We start from the raw sequence: 18,421 nt of genomic DNA on the forward strand, positions 1-18,421 counted from the left end.
TGTGTTATAACTTCAATATCTATAATTTCATTTATTCATTTCATTTACTTTGGGTCAGCATTAGCACTGGAATTCAGCATTTGTATCCTGTCTATTTTGTAAGTAATGGCTTATTGTCTTAAATTAGCTCAGTTTGTTCTGTTAAAAGAAGTATTTCTACAAAACACTAGCAGGCAAATTATAAAGTTTTACAAGTAAAATACAAAATGAACAATAACATATCTTTGGTATTTACTTAGCTTCTTTTCTCAAAAGAATTTTTAATATTTATTTTTTTAGTTGTAGTTGGACACAATACCTTTATTTTGTTGATTTATATGTGGTGCTGAGATCAAACCCAGGGCCCTGCATGTGCCAGGCAAGGGCTCTACTGCTCAGCCACTATATTTAGCTTCTACAAAGACCCATATATTTATCAACTCAATTACACACAAATTTTACTTTTTAAAAACTCTTTTACAAACTTAAGTACTTTTTACAATTTACCCAAACCTTTACTTAAGTTTTGTATTATTATATTCCCTCTCTATTTTGAGATAAACCTACATAAACTTTCACTTTACAGACTTACATAATACTAATATTTACAACAACAACAAAAATCTATCTTTTGACTTTAAATAAGAATAGTCGGGTTGGGGATGTGGCTCAAGCGGTAGCGCGCTCACCTGGCATGCGTGTGGCCGGGGTTTGATCCTCAGCACCACATACAAACAAAGATGTTGTGTCCACTGAAAACTAAAAAATAAATATTAAAAAAGTCTCTCTCTCTCTCTCTCTCTCTCTCTCTCTCTCTCTCTCTCTCTCTCTCTCAAATAAATAAATAAATAAGAATAGTCATAGCTAGGCACAGAGGCACATGCCTGTAATCCTAGAGGCTTGGGAGGCTGAGACAGGAGGATCATGAGTTCAAAGCCAGCCTCAGCAACAATGAGGCACTAAGTAACTCAGTGAGACCCTGTCTCTTAAATAAAATACAAAATAGGGCTGGGGATGTGGCTCAGTGGGTGGGTGCTCCTGAGTTAAATCCCTGGTTTCTCCCCATCCTCCACCCCCCCAAAAAAGAATATTTCAACCTATTTCACGGCCATTCTAATATGGAGTAGGATTAGAGGCAGAGCTTTAGTTCAGATGAAGCTGGCCTCTTGCCAAATCTTAAAGTGTTCTCTTTCTGAGGCTAATCTTTGCCTCTTTTTAAAAAGTATCATTCTACAAAGTTTTGAGTCTATCTGAATATCAGTTAACATAATAATACAACATTATATCTGGAACATGAATCAAACAGAAAGGCTTAGAGTTCTCAACTTCCTTTTTGTGGAAGAGTGGTAAAATGTTTTCATGTTCCACGATGTCAACCTTTGAGCAAGTCAAGGTGTCCTTATTATCTTCTAAAAATACATTTAAATTCCCATCCCAGTGTAAAGAGTAACATAAAACTTTACATATAACTTATTGATATCAGGGTACTTTTATGTAGTTATAAAACATCAAATGAAATAAACTAATACCAAACAAATTTGTTATTTCTGTATAAATCTAAAGGAGACTATTGCTACAATTTTAGTTTGGAGAACACCAACTTGGTAAAAGTTCTCTTCCAAGCTTTATATTTTAAAAGGCTAGTATACTTGAAGAACATGAACACATCTGATTTATACAAAAAAGTAAGTAATGGTTAGTATCACAATTACACAGATGTCCTTACATTAACTAAGTTTAACTTTTTAAAGTAAAATCTAGAATCCATATTGTACTGTAACAATAATCACAGGTCTGCATGGGTTAGTAGTACTAGGGAAAAAAAAATCAAAGGATAGCCTTAAATCAATGTTGAGGAAACATTGTTAATGATCAGAAATAGACTTAGTTAAAGCAAACAGATATAAGGCAATTACTTCAAATGGCAGCGAGGCCTTGCTTTCTCAGATACAATGTATAAAAGAGAGCACTTGCTAGTAAACCTACATAAACTTTCATTTTACAGACTTACATAATACTTCGGCAAGACTCACACATAACTCTCAGGTGTATACAGATCTCTAGTCACACATATTTAGGGTGTCAAGTATATTGCAATAACCCAAAATAACAACTGACTATTTAACTAGTTATAAAGTAATCATTTGTGGGCTGGGGATGTGGCTCCATCGGTAGCGCGCTCACCTAGCATGCGTGCGGCCCGGGTTCGATCCTCAGCACCACATACAGACAAAGATGTTGTGTCCACCAAATACTAAAAAAAATAAACATTAAAAAAAAAAGTAATCATTTGAAAGACTTTAAAATAGGTACAAACCCTAGTTCCTTTCAGACTTGGTTTTGGGGCGGGGGAATATAGCTCAGTAGGTAGAGTGCTTGCCTCACATACACAAGGCCCTGGGTTCAATCCCCAGCACCACAAAAAAATAAAAATAAAATAAAGACTTAGTTTCCTGCAGGGATTGGAGGCACATGCCTTGTAATCCCAGTAGCTGAAGAGGCTGAGATGGGAGGATCATGAGTTCAAAGCCAGCCTCAGCAACTTAGTGTGGCAGTAAGCAACCTAGTGAGACCCTGTCTCAAAACAAAAAAGGGCTGGGGTATAAGGCTTGATGGTTAAGCACCCTAGGGTTCAATCTCCAGTACAAAAGGAAAACAAACAACAACAACAACAACAAAAGTTTCCCTAAGAAGACACAAGAAAATTATCTTAATAGATAAGAACAGATCAATGTTCAGGCTTTGTTTTATGTACATTAAAATTCAAATAACTTTAACTGATGGTGCTAATTATAGCTTATTTAATCACACAGAGTAACTTTTTTTAGATGTTGATGGACCTTTATTTTATTCCTTTATCTATATGCCATGCAGAGAAGTGAACTCAGGGCTTTACACAGGGCAGGCAAGTGCTCTACCACTGAGCTACAACCCCAGTCCCTACACAAACTTTTTGAGATTTACCTTCCACGAACCTTCTGCCACTTACTCAGACGTTCTACAGCTTTTTTCCCATCCTTAGCTTTGTCCTGTCTTTCATCTTGGACTTTAGCATAAGAATATTACTTTACCATGCAAAATACTTTCTCATTCAGAAACATTTATTTTACCTTCTAGTTTTCCACATTAAAATATATTTCTATACCTATAACTTTCTTATATCTCTGCTAGTTTCAGACCCTTTCTTAAATGCACATTCTGAATCAATCCTTATGAATGTTATCTGTGCATTTAATTTACACAGCATATGTCATCCCAGGAGATGGTCAGACAATCTGGTATATACAAAAACTACATCTTAATCTTTTTCTCCCTGGTTACATTCAAGGGCCTGGAGCTCAGGATATTTTTAAGTCTGACCTATCTCCCTTATCATTCTCATGATGTCTTTTACTCTAAGTGAGTTTTGTCATTTATATTCAGAAGCACTTTTTGGGCTTTTTTTTTTTTTTTTTTAGACTAAGCATATTGATGTTCAGTGGAAGAGGCCCTTGCATCCTTTTCTTGAGGTTTCTTTGAAGATCCCTTTGCAGAGGTTGCCCACAGAACACAGGTTGGCTTTAGTTTCTTTTTTTTCCTTTCTGGATGCAGTTGTTTATCCTGCCAGTCTCCCCATGCATTTGATAATTTGAAGGTATATTGTCACAGCAAGAATCACCTTGCCCCAGGGATGGCTATCCCCTTCCACAAAAGGGGCTGGAAGGCAGGGCAGAGGCCAGGTTCTCTTTGCCCATTTTTCTACAGCAGACAGTTTTTCTTTTTTTTTTCTCCCCCCAGCTCAGGGCTGGTGTCCTTGCCCCACAGAAAATTGATCTGCAACTGCCTGGGGCTAGCCCAGAGTTGAACAGATTTAAATGTTTTTTTAACCCTTTCTTCTGATGTCCTCCTGTCCTTGCACACCAGAGGCAGTACCTTTTTGCACCTTCCACTTAGTTTCTGCCTTCAGGCTCTTTATCTGCAACTACATAAATGCCTGAATGCACAGAATCTCTTCCACAGACTCTTCCTCGGACAAACCAACTCCAATTGGAGTTGTAAACTAATCCAGATTGTAAACTAATCCAGAAAACCATTCAAAGGCCAGGTTGTGTTACAGTCACACCTCTTTCTCTTACACAGGCTCATATCTATGGGTGACCACTCAGATCTTTCTTCCCAAGAGACTACCAGTAAGACCAACACAGCATGGCCCATGTCTTAAAGGGTATAAACCTGTAAGGTGGCCCTTTCAGCCAAGATCTTTCCCAAGAGACTACCTATAGGATCAATATAGCACTGCCCATGCCTTAAAGGACCAATAAGAGATCTCTGGCTACTACTTAGAGGTGGCCCTTTCTTCTACTTACTTTACCTTTGACAAACTCCAACTGCAAGGTTGTCTGCAAGATTGTACAAAAAAGGAACTCAGAGACAGATAACCAGAGAGGATCACCAAACACAGACTACAGATGGGAACTTTTTAAGACAGATTAGCCAAGATCTTTCCCAAGGGACTACCTACGAAATCAATTCAGCATTGCTCATGTCTTAAAAGGGGCAGTAACACAGACAACCCAAGGAAATTCCCATACTCCAGGTCAAACAGATGAGAACCTACACCAAACCGAAGTGAGTAACTTCTCGATTCTGACTTAACTGAGACTCCTACAACAGCAGTGCCACAGATGTCCCCACAAAGAGGAACCAGATGTTCCCCAAAACAGAAGCCAGATGTGTGGAATCAAGGGTCTCGAGTGCACATGGGGGAACTTGCCAGGTGGCTAAGGGTGTCACAACTGTACTGTGTTTGGTTTCCTTTTTCTCAAAGTGGACCAAGATGGAGCAACCTGTATGGTTCAGGGAGAGAGTTCCCTGAAGGACCCTGTATGGTTCAGGGAGAGAACACGGGAGTTCCCTGAAGCTGCTGGGACGGATAGCTCCTCTGGTTGGACCTGCGGCAAACACTGGCCTCCTAACTCTCCAGCAGTTGGCTCTCAAGTTCACTCACATCCTCAGCAGGGAGGTGGGACTGCTGGGGAGACAGACCTGCCCAAGAAAGCCAGGGCAGGGTGCTCTCAGGTCCCTGTGAGTCACCAATTTGTTACCAAAAGCACTGTCCTTGTCCCTAATGCCAATCCAATAATAAGGTCATGGTTTCAAGAACAAGGAAAAAGAAATTTTATGGCTTTGCTAGCAAAGGAACAAAGGGGACTTCTATCCCTGAGGCTGTGTTTCTGCCCAGCAAGGGGAATAGGGGCTTTTGAAAGAGGTGATTCAGAGGCTACAAGGCACTGGTCTCTATCATTCACTTGTTAATTTGGAAAATAATCATTTCTGAAATCTTCTTGTGCCATCCACAAAGTCTGAATTACTTGGTTCCAGTGGCCAGTGTGTGCTCAAGGGCGGACAACCCTCCTAGGACAGGGAAGAAAGGTAATCCTGTTTCCCGGGATTAGGGAGGGGGAGATTAGAGAGGGAGAGAGATTAGGGAGGAGGGAGAGAGGATAAGAAAGAAACCTGTCTGTTTAAAAAATAAGTCTCAATGGCAGAGCAGCAAGGGCTATATTCAAATCATAAAGTGGACCCCTCTTAAATCCGCTAATCAGGAGGAGGCCAAGTGGGCAGGAAAGTCACAAGTTTGAGGCCAGCCTGAACCATTTAGCAAGACTGTCTCAAATGTGTTACATAAAGGCTGAGGGACGGGCGGCAGTTTGAGGATGTAGCTCAGAGAGGAAGCATTCCTGGGTTCAGCCTCCAGTATTGCAAAAATAAAGAAACAAATACAAACAAAAAATAAATTATATACTGTCTGGGGCTGGGGCTCAGTGGTAGCACACTTGCCCGGCATGTGTGAGGCACTGGGTTCGATTCTCAGCACCACATTTAAATAAATAAAATAAAGGTCTATCAACAACTAATTTTTTCTTAATTATGAAACTATCTGAAGTTTTTTTGAGGGGGCTCATAGTTCATGGTTCTGTCCCCAGCACCTCTCCCGGAAAAACTAGGTAGTTCAGACATTTGACTTCCCTACCTCAAGATGCCTTTCCAGTCTAAACTGTCCCATGCAGGCTGGAGCTCCAGTTTTGACTCCTGCATCAGGTCTCCCCTCCCCCACCCCACCCCCACCCCCAGAAAAAAAAGCATCTGCTCTCTTCCCACGTACAGAGGACAGTGGTGAAACCAGGCAGCTGTTCTTGAAGAAGCACTAAATGCCGAGCCCTGGGGCAGACGCAGTGAGGGACCAAAGCCGTGAGGGCTGGATGCCAGGGTGGACCTCAGAAAGCTGCTCGTGGGCAAGTGGGTAGCCTTTGGGGGCCATCTGCAGCCCCAAGTTCAGAGCTCAAGGGTGGTGGCAGCAACCTGCTGTGGGGGCATCCCTGCCTATCAGTAACCACTCAACAGTGGTCCACCGTGTGCTTCAAATACAGCCCTGGCTGCCCTGCCACTGTCACATAATTTAGAAGGACATGTTTCTTTCTCTTCCTCTCTCTCTGCCCTCCTCCCTAATCTCTCACTCTCCCTAATCCTGGGGAAGCAGGATTACTCTTCTTTCGGCAGCATCCTAGACAGACTGTGCTTGAGCACACACTCTCAAGAGAACCAAGTAACTTAGATTTGGGGGCTGGCACCAGAAGATCTCGGAATGACTCTCTCCTATATTAACGAGTGAATCATAGCTTCATACAGAGAACACATGGAACGTAACGAATCACCTCTTTAAAAATCCCATTCCCCCAGCAGCTTGGGAGGCTGAGGCAGGAGGAGCATGAGTTCAAAGCCAGCCTCAGCAAAAGTGAGGTGCTCAGCAACTCAGTGAGACCCTGTCTCTAAATAAAATATAAAATAGGGCTGCGGATGTGGCTCAGTGGTCCAGTGCCTGAGTTCAATCCCCAGAACCCACCCCCCACCTCCAGCCACCAAGACAAAAACAAAACTCATTCCCCCGACCCATGTGCAGAATCACAGCCTCTGGGGCAGGAGTCCCCCGTGCTTCTCCTTTGTTAGCAAAGCAATAAACTTTCTTTTTCCTCAAAACTGTGTCCTCCTTATGGGATGGGCATGGGGATAAGGACTGAGTTTTCGGAAACAACAGGATGCTGCTGCCCCCTGGAATGACCAGGCAAGCCAGCTATCCATCACCTTGACTTGTCTCAAAGTTCCAGATGCAAAGAATTCTGAGGCCAAGAAAAAAAACTTGGGTTAGAATTTCACACATCTACTCATCAACTGATGCCACTACCAGTGACCGGAGAGCCCACCTTCCTCTGCCACCTCCCCACTCTGAGCAAGACAACAACCACGGCCAATGTTCACAGAAGCTTGGGTGTGCTCCACTGCTTGACCTTCCCCCATCAGGCGACCCAGCTAGCAAGGGGCAGAGCTGAGCTTCCAGCCTGGGGGTTGGGGGTGGTCAGGACCAGGCACAGGGAAGGTGCCCCAAAACATCCACTCCCCAAGGGACATGGGCAGAGCCCAGTGCAAGATTTAGGAGTCTTCCTGAGTCTAATGGAGGATCCTGAGCCTGGACGCAGGAACCAGGGTTCAGACCCTGCCCAGCAGCAGACGGCTGCCTACCTGACCTGGGGACACTTCTTAACTCTCTATACCTCAGGTGCCTCCTTTTAGAAATTTTTATTAACATCATTAATATTGGTATTATTTATTGGTCCTGAAGGTGGAACACCCAGGGTCCTCCACCACTGAGTCACATCTCCAATCCGTTTCCTTTAAACAGGGCCTCACTTCGCTGCCCAGGTTGGCCTGGAATTTGGGATCCCCTTGTCTCAGCCTCCCCAAATGCCGGGATGACAGGAGTGCACCTTCACACCAGGCCCAGACTCCTCTGGTAAAATGGGGACATTAATCAAAATGCCTCGGGTGGCCATGCGGATCGACTGCAGGAGAGTTGAGGGCAGCCTTCAGCGCATCCCCAGGCACCCGAGGACTGCCCACTGGCTGAAAACCATGTAACATAACAAATTTAGCCAACAGAGGGCTGATTCCTCAAGGAGTTGTCTGTCACTTAAGAAGAAAGTGCAAAAGGCTGTGAGGGAAAATTCTGGATGAGCGTAGAAAGTTTTCAGGAAGCCTGTGTGGGTGCGTGGTCTTTTTAAATGCAAAGAAGATTTGCAAGGATCCTATGTGAACTGCTAAAGAGAGTCACGTGACTGGGATGAGCACCACAGGCAGGTGGGGAGCTTTTGTATTTTACTCTTAGAGTAAAGCATTTTCAAGGGAAAAAAAAATTCAAAGCAGGCACTCCCATTGGACTTTATTTTTGTAATGGGGATTAAACCCAGAGATGCTTTACCACTGAGTCACATCTCCAGCCCTTTTTATTCCCCAGCCCTTTAATTTTCATTTTGAGACAGAGTCTTGCTAAGTTGCTGATGTAGAGAGCCAGATGTAGAGAGCACTGCGACTGGCAGAGGCCCCCTGGTTTGAGAGGGGCCCTTTGCTCCCACAGGGAAAGCTGATGCTGAGCCCCATCCTTCAGGCCCTTCTAAGGATGGGCAGGGGGCCATCCTAGGGTCTATTTCATGTAAACCTATTAGGATTTACTTTATTTTTTTTTTGGTGGGGGGTACCAGGGTTTGAACCCAGAGACACTTAACCACTGAGCCACATCCCCAGACCTTTTTTTTTTTTTTTTTAATGATTTATCTTGAGACAGGGTCTCAACTAGGTTGTTTACAGCCTTTATTAAATTGCTGAGGCTGGCCTCAAACCTACAATCCTCCTGCCTCAGCTTCCTGAGCCCCTGGGATTACAGGCACGTGCCACAATGCCCAGCAGATTTACTTCTGATAAGACAAGGAGCTGATGCACCAGCAAGTATCTGATTTGCTTCTCTTTTCTTTTTTTAATATTTATTTTTGAGTTTTCGGCGGACACAACATTTGTATGTGGTGCTGAGAATCGAACCCAGGCCGCATGCATGCCAGGTGAGTGCGCTATCGCTTGAGCCACATCCCCAGCCCCCTGATTTGCTTCTAAAATGAATTTTAAAATTTCTCTTTCCTTGATGTAAAGGTTTTGTTTTATTTTGTTGTTTTTTAGTACTGGGGATTGAACCCAGGAGTGCTCTACCACTGAATCATCCACAGCCCTTTATAATTTTTTAATATTTGAATCAGAGTCATGCTAAATTGCCCAGGCTGACCTCAAATTTGCAATCTTCCTTCCTTAGCCTCTTGAATCTCTGGGATTATACATGGGTCACCAGGTCTGGCTTAAAATTTTTGAGCAGGGGCCAGGGGAGTAGCTGTGGTAGAGCTCTTGCTCAGCATGCTTAAAACCCTGGGTTCAATCTCCAGCACACCTAAGTAAAAATAAAAAGGCTTTAGGGGTATTGTTTGGACTAGAAATGGGTACAAAAGGGATCTGTAGGCAGCCTTGTTTTTCTGCTAGTTTTTGCAGTCCCTATTTTCACATACAATAACAACCCAAAATAATTGCAGCCATTTATTAATTAGGCACTTTACTATGGTCTAGGCACTTTACAAATATTACCTCCAATTATCTGCACAGCCCTGCCAGGGCATTTTTTTCTTTTTGCATTGCACAGGATGGAATCCAGAACCTCATGGCAAGAGCCCTATCACCAAGCTACACCCCAGCCCAGGATGTGTTCTTTTCCAATTTTCAGACAGAACCCAGAGGTGAGTAACTGGAAAACCACAAGCCAGCAAGTGTTGAAGTACTTTCTTCTACAAAATGAAAGAAAATTTTTCAGTTAGTGGAACGTTTTTGATTTTATAGGAACATTTCAAAATCCCTGTTAGAAATCTGTAGTCCAATAGAAAGTACAGCCAGATTTAGTGGTTCATGCCTGTAGCCCCAGTGACTTGGGAGCTGAGGCAGGAATACCTTAAACTTGAGTAGCTGCAGCAAATTTAAAAGGCTGGGGTTGTAGCTCAGTGGTAGAGCACTTGCCTAGCATGTGCAAGGCCCTGGGTTTGATCCCCAAAACCACATTTAAAAAAATAAATAAATAATAAAGAATTGTGTCCATCTACAACCATATATATATATATATATATATATATATTTTTTTTTTTTTTTTTAAAGGCTGAGGTGAGCGGGGGATATAGCTCAGTTGGTGGAATGCTTATCTTGCATGCATAAGGCCCTGGGTTCAACCCCCAGGACCAAAAATAATAATAATAAAATAAAAATAAAAATGCTGGGGCTGTAGCTCAATGGTAAAGTGCCCCTGGGTTAAATTCCAAGTACCGAAATAAATAAATAGATTAATTAATTAAATAAATTGAAGAGAAAAAAAGAAGACAGGCTATGTCTGTGTGAGACCAGAAATCACATTCTGGTCCTACTTTTCTTTTTTCTTTCCCCTGGGGATTTAACCCAGAATTGCTTTTACCACAGAGTCTCATTCCCATTCCTTTTTATTTTCTATTTTGAGACAGGTTCTAACTTGCTTAGGGCCTCACTAAATTGCTGACTGGCCTAGAACTTGAGATCCTCCTGTCTCAGCCTTCTGAGTTGCTGGGATTTCAGGTGTGTGAAACCATATCCAGCTTCATTTTCTACTCAGAAAATTGAAAAAGCATTAGAGTTTCCTTATACTTAAGAAATTATAGTGAATAAACCTAAAAAAAGACACTACTTGGAAGAAAAAAACTAAATTCATATTGCAATAAAATAATCTAAGGGCAGGCTGCTTTACATGAGACTAAAAAATGGGATAGGAACAGTTTTGATCAACAGGTGAGTCCATGATGTGTTATTAATAGGACTGAAAGACCTGTTGAGTCTCTCACCAAGCAAAAGATGCACCTATCATTTGTCAGTAATGCTGGGTACTGAGGTTCCCATCTTGATAGTTTTAAAGAGAGAAATAAACATGGACACAATTAACAGAGCCTGGAGTCAGGTTTCAAGGCAGGCATCTCAATTTGGATGAAGGATCCTGCCTGTTATACTTGGGCAAGACTCAACCACTCATTAAGTCCCAAGTTTTTAATTCTGGGAATATTTCAAATGAAACTTGCACAGGTGCACAATGATTGGCTGGGCACCTATAATCATTAAGAATGAAAATACAGCTGGATGCTGTGGCACATGCCTATAATCTTGCTCCCCAGGAAGCTGAGACAGGATGATCAAAAATTCAAGGCCAGGGTTGGGGTTGTGGCTCCAAGGCAGAGCACTTGCCTCGAACATGTGAGGCACTGGGTTCGATCCTCAGCACCACATAAAAATAAACAAAATAAGGATATTGTGTTCATCCATAACATATATATATATATATATATATATATATATATATATATATATATATATATATATATATATATAAATTCAAGGCAAGCCTCAGCAATATTTAGCAAGGCTGTAAACAACTGGATGAGACTCTGTCTCAAAATAAAAAATTAAAAAAAGGGCTAAAGATGTTCAGCGTTAGAGCATCATCCCTGGGTTCCCTGGGTTCAATCCCCAGTACCACTGGGGGATGGGGAGAAGATTGTTCTATAAATAGCACACTGGGAAAATGGAGTATCTTTTACCTATATAAGACTTTCTATAAATAGGACATTGAGCAAATAAGATATCCTTTCATTCATTATACAACATACAAAGAAGTGACTTTCATAACCTGTTTAACAATTACTTTCGGTGGAAAAGAGCAAAACCCTTCAAATAAGGGTTAAATCACATTTTTGACAATACACTGCTGGTTTCTCATGATGTGACTTGTTTTGACTACTCTTTCTTGTCCTTTGAGAACAGCATGGCTCCCTATGTCAGGTCTGATGCTGTCTTGGATGGGAGTTCCACAAGTTTTGCTTTCTTCCTCCTGATGGGTTCTTGTTGCTTCCTAATATATGCAGATGTCTCTTTGGAGACAACAAATTTAGAGATCTTTCTTGTCTTTGTTCACAAAACTGTGAATAATCCATGCATTTACAACACACATATCAATTACTCCAGCGAGTAAAGGCCAACACCATTTTTTACCTCTAATAGAGCTGGAATACTTAGAAACCAACCACCATGTTAATCCACACCCCCAATAAACTGCTGTAGGGACTCAGGGCCATTGTGGAGGAACACGGGCTGTGCTCTGTTTCTTTTTGTTTCTTTTGATTGTTGAACAATCCTCTTGCTTTTTTTCATCTGCATTAAGGGTTTTAGATGATATTTGTTTGTCTGTTTTCTCTCCTGGTGCCCACAGCTTAGACTACAGTATCTCAAACGTGTAACATGTCATAAGCAGTAAATAGGTTATCAAAACCAAAAACAAACAACAGTGTGACTGTGTATCCTTTACCACTTCCAAGCATTTGTAGAACTACCTTACTCCCAAGCAGAACACCACCACTGGGTTCTCCTTGAGCACATTTTCCACAAGTCAAGGTTATAGCAATTTCTTGATACTCCACTATGTCCAGAGTTTACAATAAATCCATATGGGTTTACCTCTTAGAGTTATGTCACAATAACCAATGCATAACTGTTTAGAAAAAAAATGAAAACACAAGCCACGACTTGTCACAAGTAACCACATCTGGCAACACGCTGGAGCCTTGTCAAGCAGCAGCATTCTGCTCAACACTGTCACATTGTACATGTCCCAGTGTCCCATTTACAGCATCGGTACTTTTCACCATTAAAAATTTGAAATACAGCACTTTCCTTGAAATAAAATGACCACCTCATTCTACAAAGTATTTTTGTGAACACATTTCTTTTATTGCTTATCAGTTAATATTGTGTTCAATTGAACACTACAAGTAATTTTTTTTTTTTTTTTGGTACTGGGGATTGAACCCAGTGGTGCTTAACCAAAACCACATTCCCAGCCCTTTATTTTTTTAAATATCTTTATTTTATTTGTTTATTTTTTATATAGTGCTGAGGATCGAACCCAGGGCTTCCCACACACTAGGCAAGCGCTCTACTGCTGAGCCACAATCCCAGCCCAGCCCTTTATTTTTTATTTAGAGATAGGGTCTCTCTAAGTCGCTTAGGGCCTTGCTAAACTGCTGAGGCTTGCCTTGAATTTGTGATCCTCCTGCCTCAGCCTCCAGGCCTATGCCACTGAGCCAAGCTTACAAGTAATTTTTGCTGCAAAGTTTATGCCATTTCACAATGAATTTTATTTTATTTTTTTCCTACCAGGTATTGAACCCACCAGGGATGTTTAACCACTGAGCCACATTCCCAGCCCTCTATCTATATATATATTTTAAATTTAAAGATGAGGTCTCACTAAGTTACTGAGGCTGACTTTAAACTTATGATCCTTCTGCCTCAGTCTCCTGAGCTGCTAGGATTCCAGGTGTGCACCACTACACCAGGCTCGTTTTCACAATAAATTTAAAAATACTTTTACAATATTCTAATCATTCCCCTATTACTTTTCTGAAAATAATACACCCCCTGAGACAGGTGTATAATCCTAGCAACTCCAGAGGCTGAAGACCACAAACTCCAGGCCAGTCCAGGCAACTTAACAAGAATCTCACAAAAAATAAGAAAGGGTAGGAAATATAGATAGGTGGTAAAGTGTCCCAGTGTTCAATCCCCAGTATCTAAAACAACAACAAAAACAAAACCTCTTAAAAAATGGCAATTATTTCTATGTTACCATAAATAGTATACTTGTGCTCAATTGAAGTTCCGGTTTTTTTATCCCCAGTGTGTAACCTGGGGTTGAACCCGGGATGCTTAACCACTGAACCACATCCCCAGTCCTTTTTATTTTTATCTTGGGACAGGGTTTCGCTCAATTCTTAGGGCCTTGCAAGTTGCTAAAGCTAGCCTTGAACTTGGGATCCTCCTGCCTGCCTCCAGAGTCACCGGGCACCCGGCCAGGTTTGGCTGGTTTTAAGCAGACAGCGAATGCTAGCTTATCATTTCCTTCTTTCAATATTTAATATTATGAAACATATACTATTTTATGGTTAAAAATAACGTTGGCCACAGGCCTGTACCACGGAAGCTGCGCAAGTGGGTCCCAAGTTCGAGGCCAGCCAGGGCTGCTGAAGACCATCTGAAAAAGCTAAAGGGCTGGGCTGTCCCCAGTACCATGCAAAACATAAATAAAAATAAATTGTTACCATTACATTCAACGAACATCTCTAATAAATAATTTTATTTTCAGCCAAGGGCGGTGCACAATGCCTCTAATCCCCGCGGCTCGGGAGGCTGAGGCAGGAGGATCGCGGGTTCAAAGCCAGCCTCAGGACTTAGCGAGGGCTTAAGCAACTCAGCGAGGCCCTTTCTCTAAGTTTAAAAAAAGAAAAAAAATTAAAGGGCTGGGGACGAGGCTCAGTGGTTAAGGGCACCAAGAAGGAAAAAATAGTAATAAAACGGCTTTATTTTCCAGCGTCCTCAGGGCGACGTGGAGACCCTGCATTAATTTCGGGCCCCGGGTGCATTTTCTTTTTCCGTGGGAAACGCGACTCGCATCCCAAATCGCGCGGGCACTTTCCAAAGGGCCGCGTCTCGCGCTCGGCGCCGAAGCGAAGGCCTCGCGGGCTATGCCTGTCCCTCCGCCGAGGAGGAAGCGCGCGCAGACCGCCACGAGGGCGCGAGAAGAAAATGGAGGCCCGTCCTCGCGGCGCGCCCGGCGCCTGCGCACTGCGGCCGCCCCGCCCGGCCCGCGGCGCCGTTACGGCCGTTGGAGGAGGAGAGCCGAGAGGCCACGGCGCCACACGGCCCCGCCCCGCGCTCCAGCGCGCGTTTCCGGCGAGCCCGGCTCCGGCCCTGCGAGTCCGCTCCAGGCCGCTCCCGACCGCCAGCCGCTCCGCAGGCCCCACCCGCGCTCCGTGCTTTCCCTCCAGCCCTTTGTGTCCCGGCGCGCGTCGGGAGGGACGCGGGAACGCGCGCTGCGCCTTGCGCCTGCGCCAGAGGGCGGCGCGCCCCGCCCGGGCTCGGGAGTGGGCAGCGGCCGGTCGCCGCGCCCCGCCCTCGCCCCGCCCCCGCCCGCCATTTCGTGCTCGAGCGCCTCGCCTGGGCCGGCGCGCGGCCTTCGCGTGATGGACGCCCGGAAGCTGGCTCAACAAAGCCTTGAGAGCCGCGGGTTGCAGCTGTGGGCCGGCCCCCGGGGCGCGCCCGGCCTCGCGTGCGCCGTCCCGGGTGTGCAGTCTCGGAGCGTGCCCGCTGACCGGCGTGCGCACCCAAAGTCGTGTTTGCAGTGCCAGGCAGGACCTCGTGGGGCTTCACGTAACTCATGTGCACGAGCTTGAGGACACCTGGGGACCTGAGTGCGTGCACATTTGCGTTTACATCGTCCGGCTGCTCACCAGCCTGAGTGTGCTGGAGCGCGCGTTTGCAGGAACCTGGAGTGTACGCGGACACCTGCACTCGGGGAGGGGGCGGGCCTGCAAGTGCAAGCCCCGCCCCCACGTCCTGTGAACCGCCAGAACTGCCCCATTGTGGCCTGTTTGGATTCATTTCCTCCTATGAGTGTAGTGCAAAATACAATGACGTTCCTGCCACCCTGTGTGATCCTCCACTCCCGCCAAAACACACACCCAGTGTGATTCTTAACCTTCCCTCTATTCCTTCCTCACTGACATGTGGGCTGCTGCTGTGTTGTGGACCCGACTTTTGCACTGCAGACAAGTGATATGGAGTGGCCAGGAGCACTAGCCGGTGGGGGACACAAAGAGTTACAGGCGTCATGATGCAGCCGTAGAGGAGACCGTCTGGCTCCTCCTGGTCAGGCAAAGTCTCCGGAGAAAGCAGAAGGGAGACCGGTATGGCTGCCAAGGCCTAGTGTGGAAGGATCAGGGTCAAGGCCCACGACCCTGCCTCGAAGGAGCAAGAGAGAAGAAGACGGGGTTCTAAGTAGAGACAGCAGTCATGGAAAGGAGGGCGTGTAGGCGACCTGTTTGTTGAGGGGAGGTGCAGGAAGAAAACTTGACCCACCTACTTCCAACTTCCCACTGAGAACAGCAGTCCACAACAACCTCAGTATGTCACTGAGCCCGTTTGAACAGGTCTCATGAGAGAATGGGCCACTTCCCAGACAGTCTTCTGGTGTAGGCCACATCATTTCCATCTGAAATAAATTTTCTGACACCCAAGGATTTGGAGGGTGGGGGTTGGGGTTTCACTTTATTGCCCAGGCTCACTTTGTTGACCTGGGTTCGTGTGACCCTCCTGCCTCAGCCTCCTGAGTAGCTGGGACTACTGGCAGTGGCACAAAAGCCCATGCTGGCTCTTGATTTACAGCGGGGGTGGGTGGGCCACATTGCCTCTCCATGAGGGGAGTGACCTGGAGTACATCCTCCCTCTCCTGGTCTTTCTACAGTTGGGCCAGGCCTAGGCGTTTCAGTTGGTGCTGTGGAAGTTGGCCATATTCCTGGCATCAGCTGGGACGCTTCTTAGAAGGTAGTGGTCACTCCAGCTGTCCATCAGAGCAGGACCATCAGCACTCTGATAACACAGCAGAGCAGTTCTGCCCACCTGAGAGGCAGGTCCTGGGTCCAGCAGCTGGCTGTGATCCCTGTGTCACTCAGGCTTGGCATGTGGTAGGTTTTGCTATCATTTAATCCACCAACAGGACCAAAGGCTGGAGACAGGAAGGCGGCACCTGAGGCCTGGTCTTGAGTCTGACCAGAAGTGAGTGAGGTGGTCTTACCTCTCCGCCACACAGGCAGGTCTCAACCTTTCTCAGGCCTCAGGATCTGGGAGATGCCATCATCGCTCAGGGACCCCTGAAGTGGAAGGTCTCCAGAGGCTGGACCTGCCCCCTCTGAGGGCTGCTCTGAGCATGGGGTACTGAGCATGGGGGTCTGTGCCCAGGAAACACCTGGTGGGGAATTTTTCTGGCCGCTGACCTCCAAAGGGATGCATTTAAGGGAGGAGGGGTCCTTCAAGAAGAGACTGCCGAAGAATGAATGCCACCTTGTGCCTACTGACTTCCTGCAGAGGCCTGTGGACTGTGTGGGGCCTGTATGCCTGAGTCAGTAATTCAATGAAAACTCCGGAGGGAGACAATCTCCGCCCACGAGAAGGCAGGTTATGAAATGCTTCCCCTCTAAGCAGTAGCTGGGACTTGGATGACTCTGTGACAACACCAAGAAATAGGCCTTTGCTTTGGGCTCCTGGAGAGGGACTCAAGGGACCGAGAGTGGCTGTTGCTGCTGGGTGTGTGGAGTTCCTCTGGGAGAGAGTTTTCCAGGCCATTCCAGAGGCTCCTGGGTGTGACAGCTCCAAGATCTCAAAGCCAAGATGGCCAGTCCTGGTAGTCCCCAGGCATGTCCTGCCCTGGGAATCAGGCAGCCCCCCCCCCCCACAGTCTGCTTGGGAAGTGAGGAGGAGGGGACACCCTGCCAAGCGGGTGTCCCCTAGGCAGAATAGCAGGAGGACCACCAAGCAGGCCAGTGCACTTCCTGCCTTCCCTGGGGTTAGCCAATCCTCTAGGGTGGACCCATTCCCCCTGCCAGGGCCTCAGGGCAGTTCCTCTTGGGTCCAGCTGCCCTAGCCACTGCCTGTCAGGGAGGAGGCCTGGGCAGGGAGTGAGAGAGGGAGGAACTAAGCAGAGCCACTGCCCAAAGGCTGTGCGCTGAAGACACAAACATTTCCTTATGTGGTGGCTTTGAAGGCCTAGGCGGTGCCCAAGCGGCAGCTAGGAACAGCCAGACTGTGCCCTGGGTGATCCCAGTCTCAGCTTGAGAACAAAGTCCCCCTACCTTGCTCTTTGTCCCTAGGAACACCTCCCAGATTCCCCTGGGAGGAAGTGGACACTGCTTGGCCAGACCCTCTCTTCTGCCTCCACGGTGTTTGTGAGAGTGTCCCTGAGGCTGGAAGTCCAGGCAGAGACCCCAGGCCTGGGAGGAAGGGGTGAAGAGTGCGCTGGCAGGCCCCTTGCCCCTTCCAGGCCTGCTGATGCTGGCACAGGGTGGCACCCTCTGTTTCCCTAGACTTTGGGAACTATATTTGGTCATGGGGGGGATAGCAGGGTGACTCATGAGAGGGATGGCCCTGGGATGGGACACCAAGGAGCTGATCTGTGGAAATGTGATTCATTTCTGTTCCCAGGCCTGCTGCAGGCTCCAGCCCTCCTTGAGGGCTTGACATCAAAGCTAGAAGCAGACAGGGGTCCCTCCCCAGGCCAAGGGGGACCCTGAACTTGCCCAAGATGCGGGACAGTGACGCAATGGCCCTCAAACTGCTCCAGTCCTCCCTACACCAGGCCCTGTGTTCACCCCGGCCCCTGAATTCTTCAGATTACGGCCTTTCAGCAGCAGACTTCAACGTCCAGTAGCCCAGGCTCCCTGTGGCATGTTTTAGGTTTGGGTCTTTTTGTTGTTGTCATTAGGGCTGGGGATGGAACCCAGGGCCTCCCACATGCTAGGCAAGCATTCTGTCACAGAGACAAGGTCTTGGCATATTTCTCAGGCTGGCCTAGGATCCACTATCCTGCCTCAGCTTCTAGAGTGGCTGGGATTGCAGGTGTGCACCACGCACTCTACCCTGCGGC

At 46.0% G+C, this 18,421-nt stretch overlaps 1 protein-coding gene across 3 annotated transcripts in view; it reads left to right on the top strand.

The window, feature by feature from the left end:
• LOC120883713 (uncharacterized) overlaps positions 1-15,428 on the top strand; it is a 44,726-nt gene extending 29,298 nt beyond the window's left edge. For 2 of the 3 annotated variants that reach the window (XM_078018211.1, XM_078018210.1), the window contains 3 exons: positions 7,697-8,906; positions 9,530-9,623; positions 14,315-15,428. In XM_078018211.1, coding sequence (XP_077874337.1) covers positions 8,900-8,906; positions 9,530-9,623; positions 14,315-15,176 — 963 coding nt within the window. In that variant the 5' untranslated portion in view covers positions 7,697-8,899 and the 3' untranslated portion in view covers positions 15,177-15,428. Of the gene's footprint in view, positions 1-7,696; positions 8,907-9,492; positions 9,624-14,314 lie in introns of all 3 variants that reach the window. The other variant, XR_013424390.1, reaches the window with a different exon arrangement.
• Positions 15,429-18,421: the final 2,993 nt, after the last annotated feature.

The sequence above is a fragment of the Ictidomys tridecemlineatus genome, chromosome 7 (genome assembly GCF_052094955.1).
Source record: "Ictidomys tridecemlineatus isolate mIctTri1 chromosome 7, mIctTri1.hap1, whole genome shotgun sequence".
Lineage (NCBI taxonomy): Eukaryota > Metazoa > Chordata > Mammalia > Rodentia > Sciuridae > Ictidomys > Ictidomys tridecemlineatus.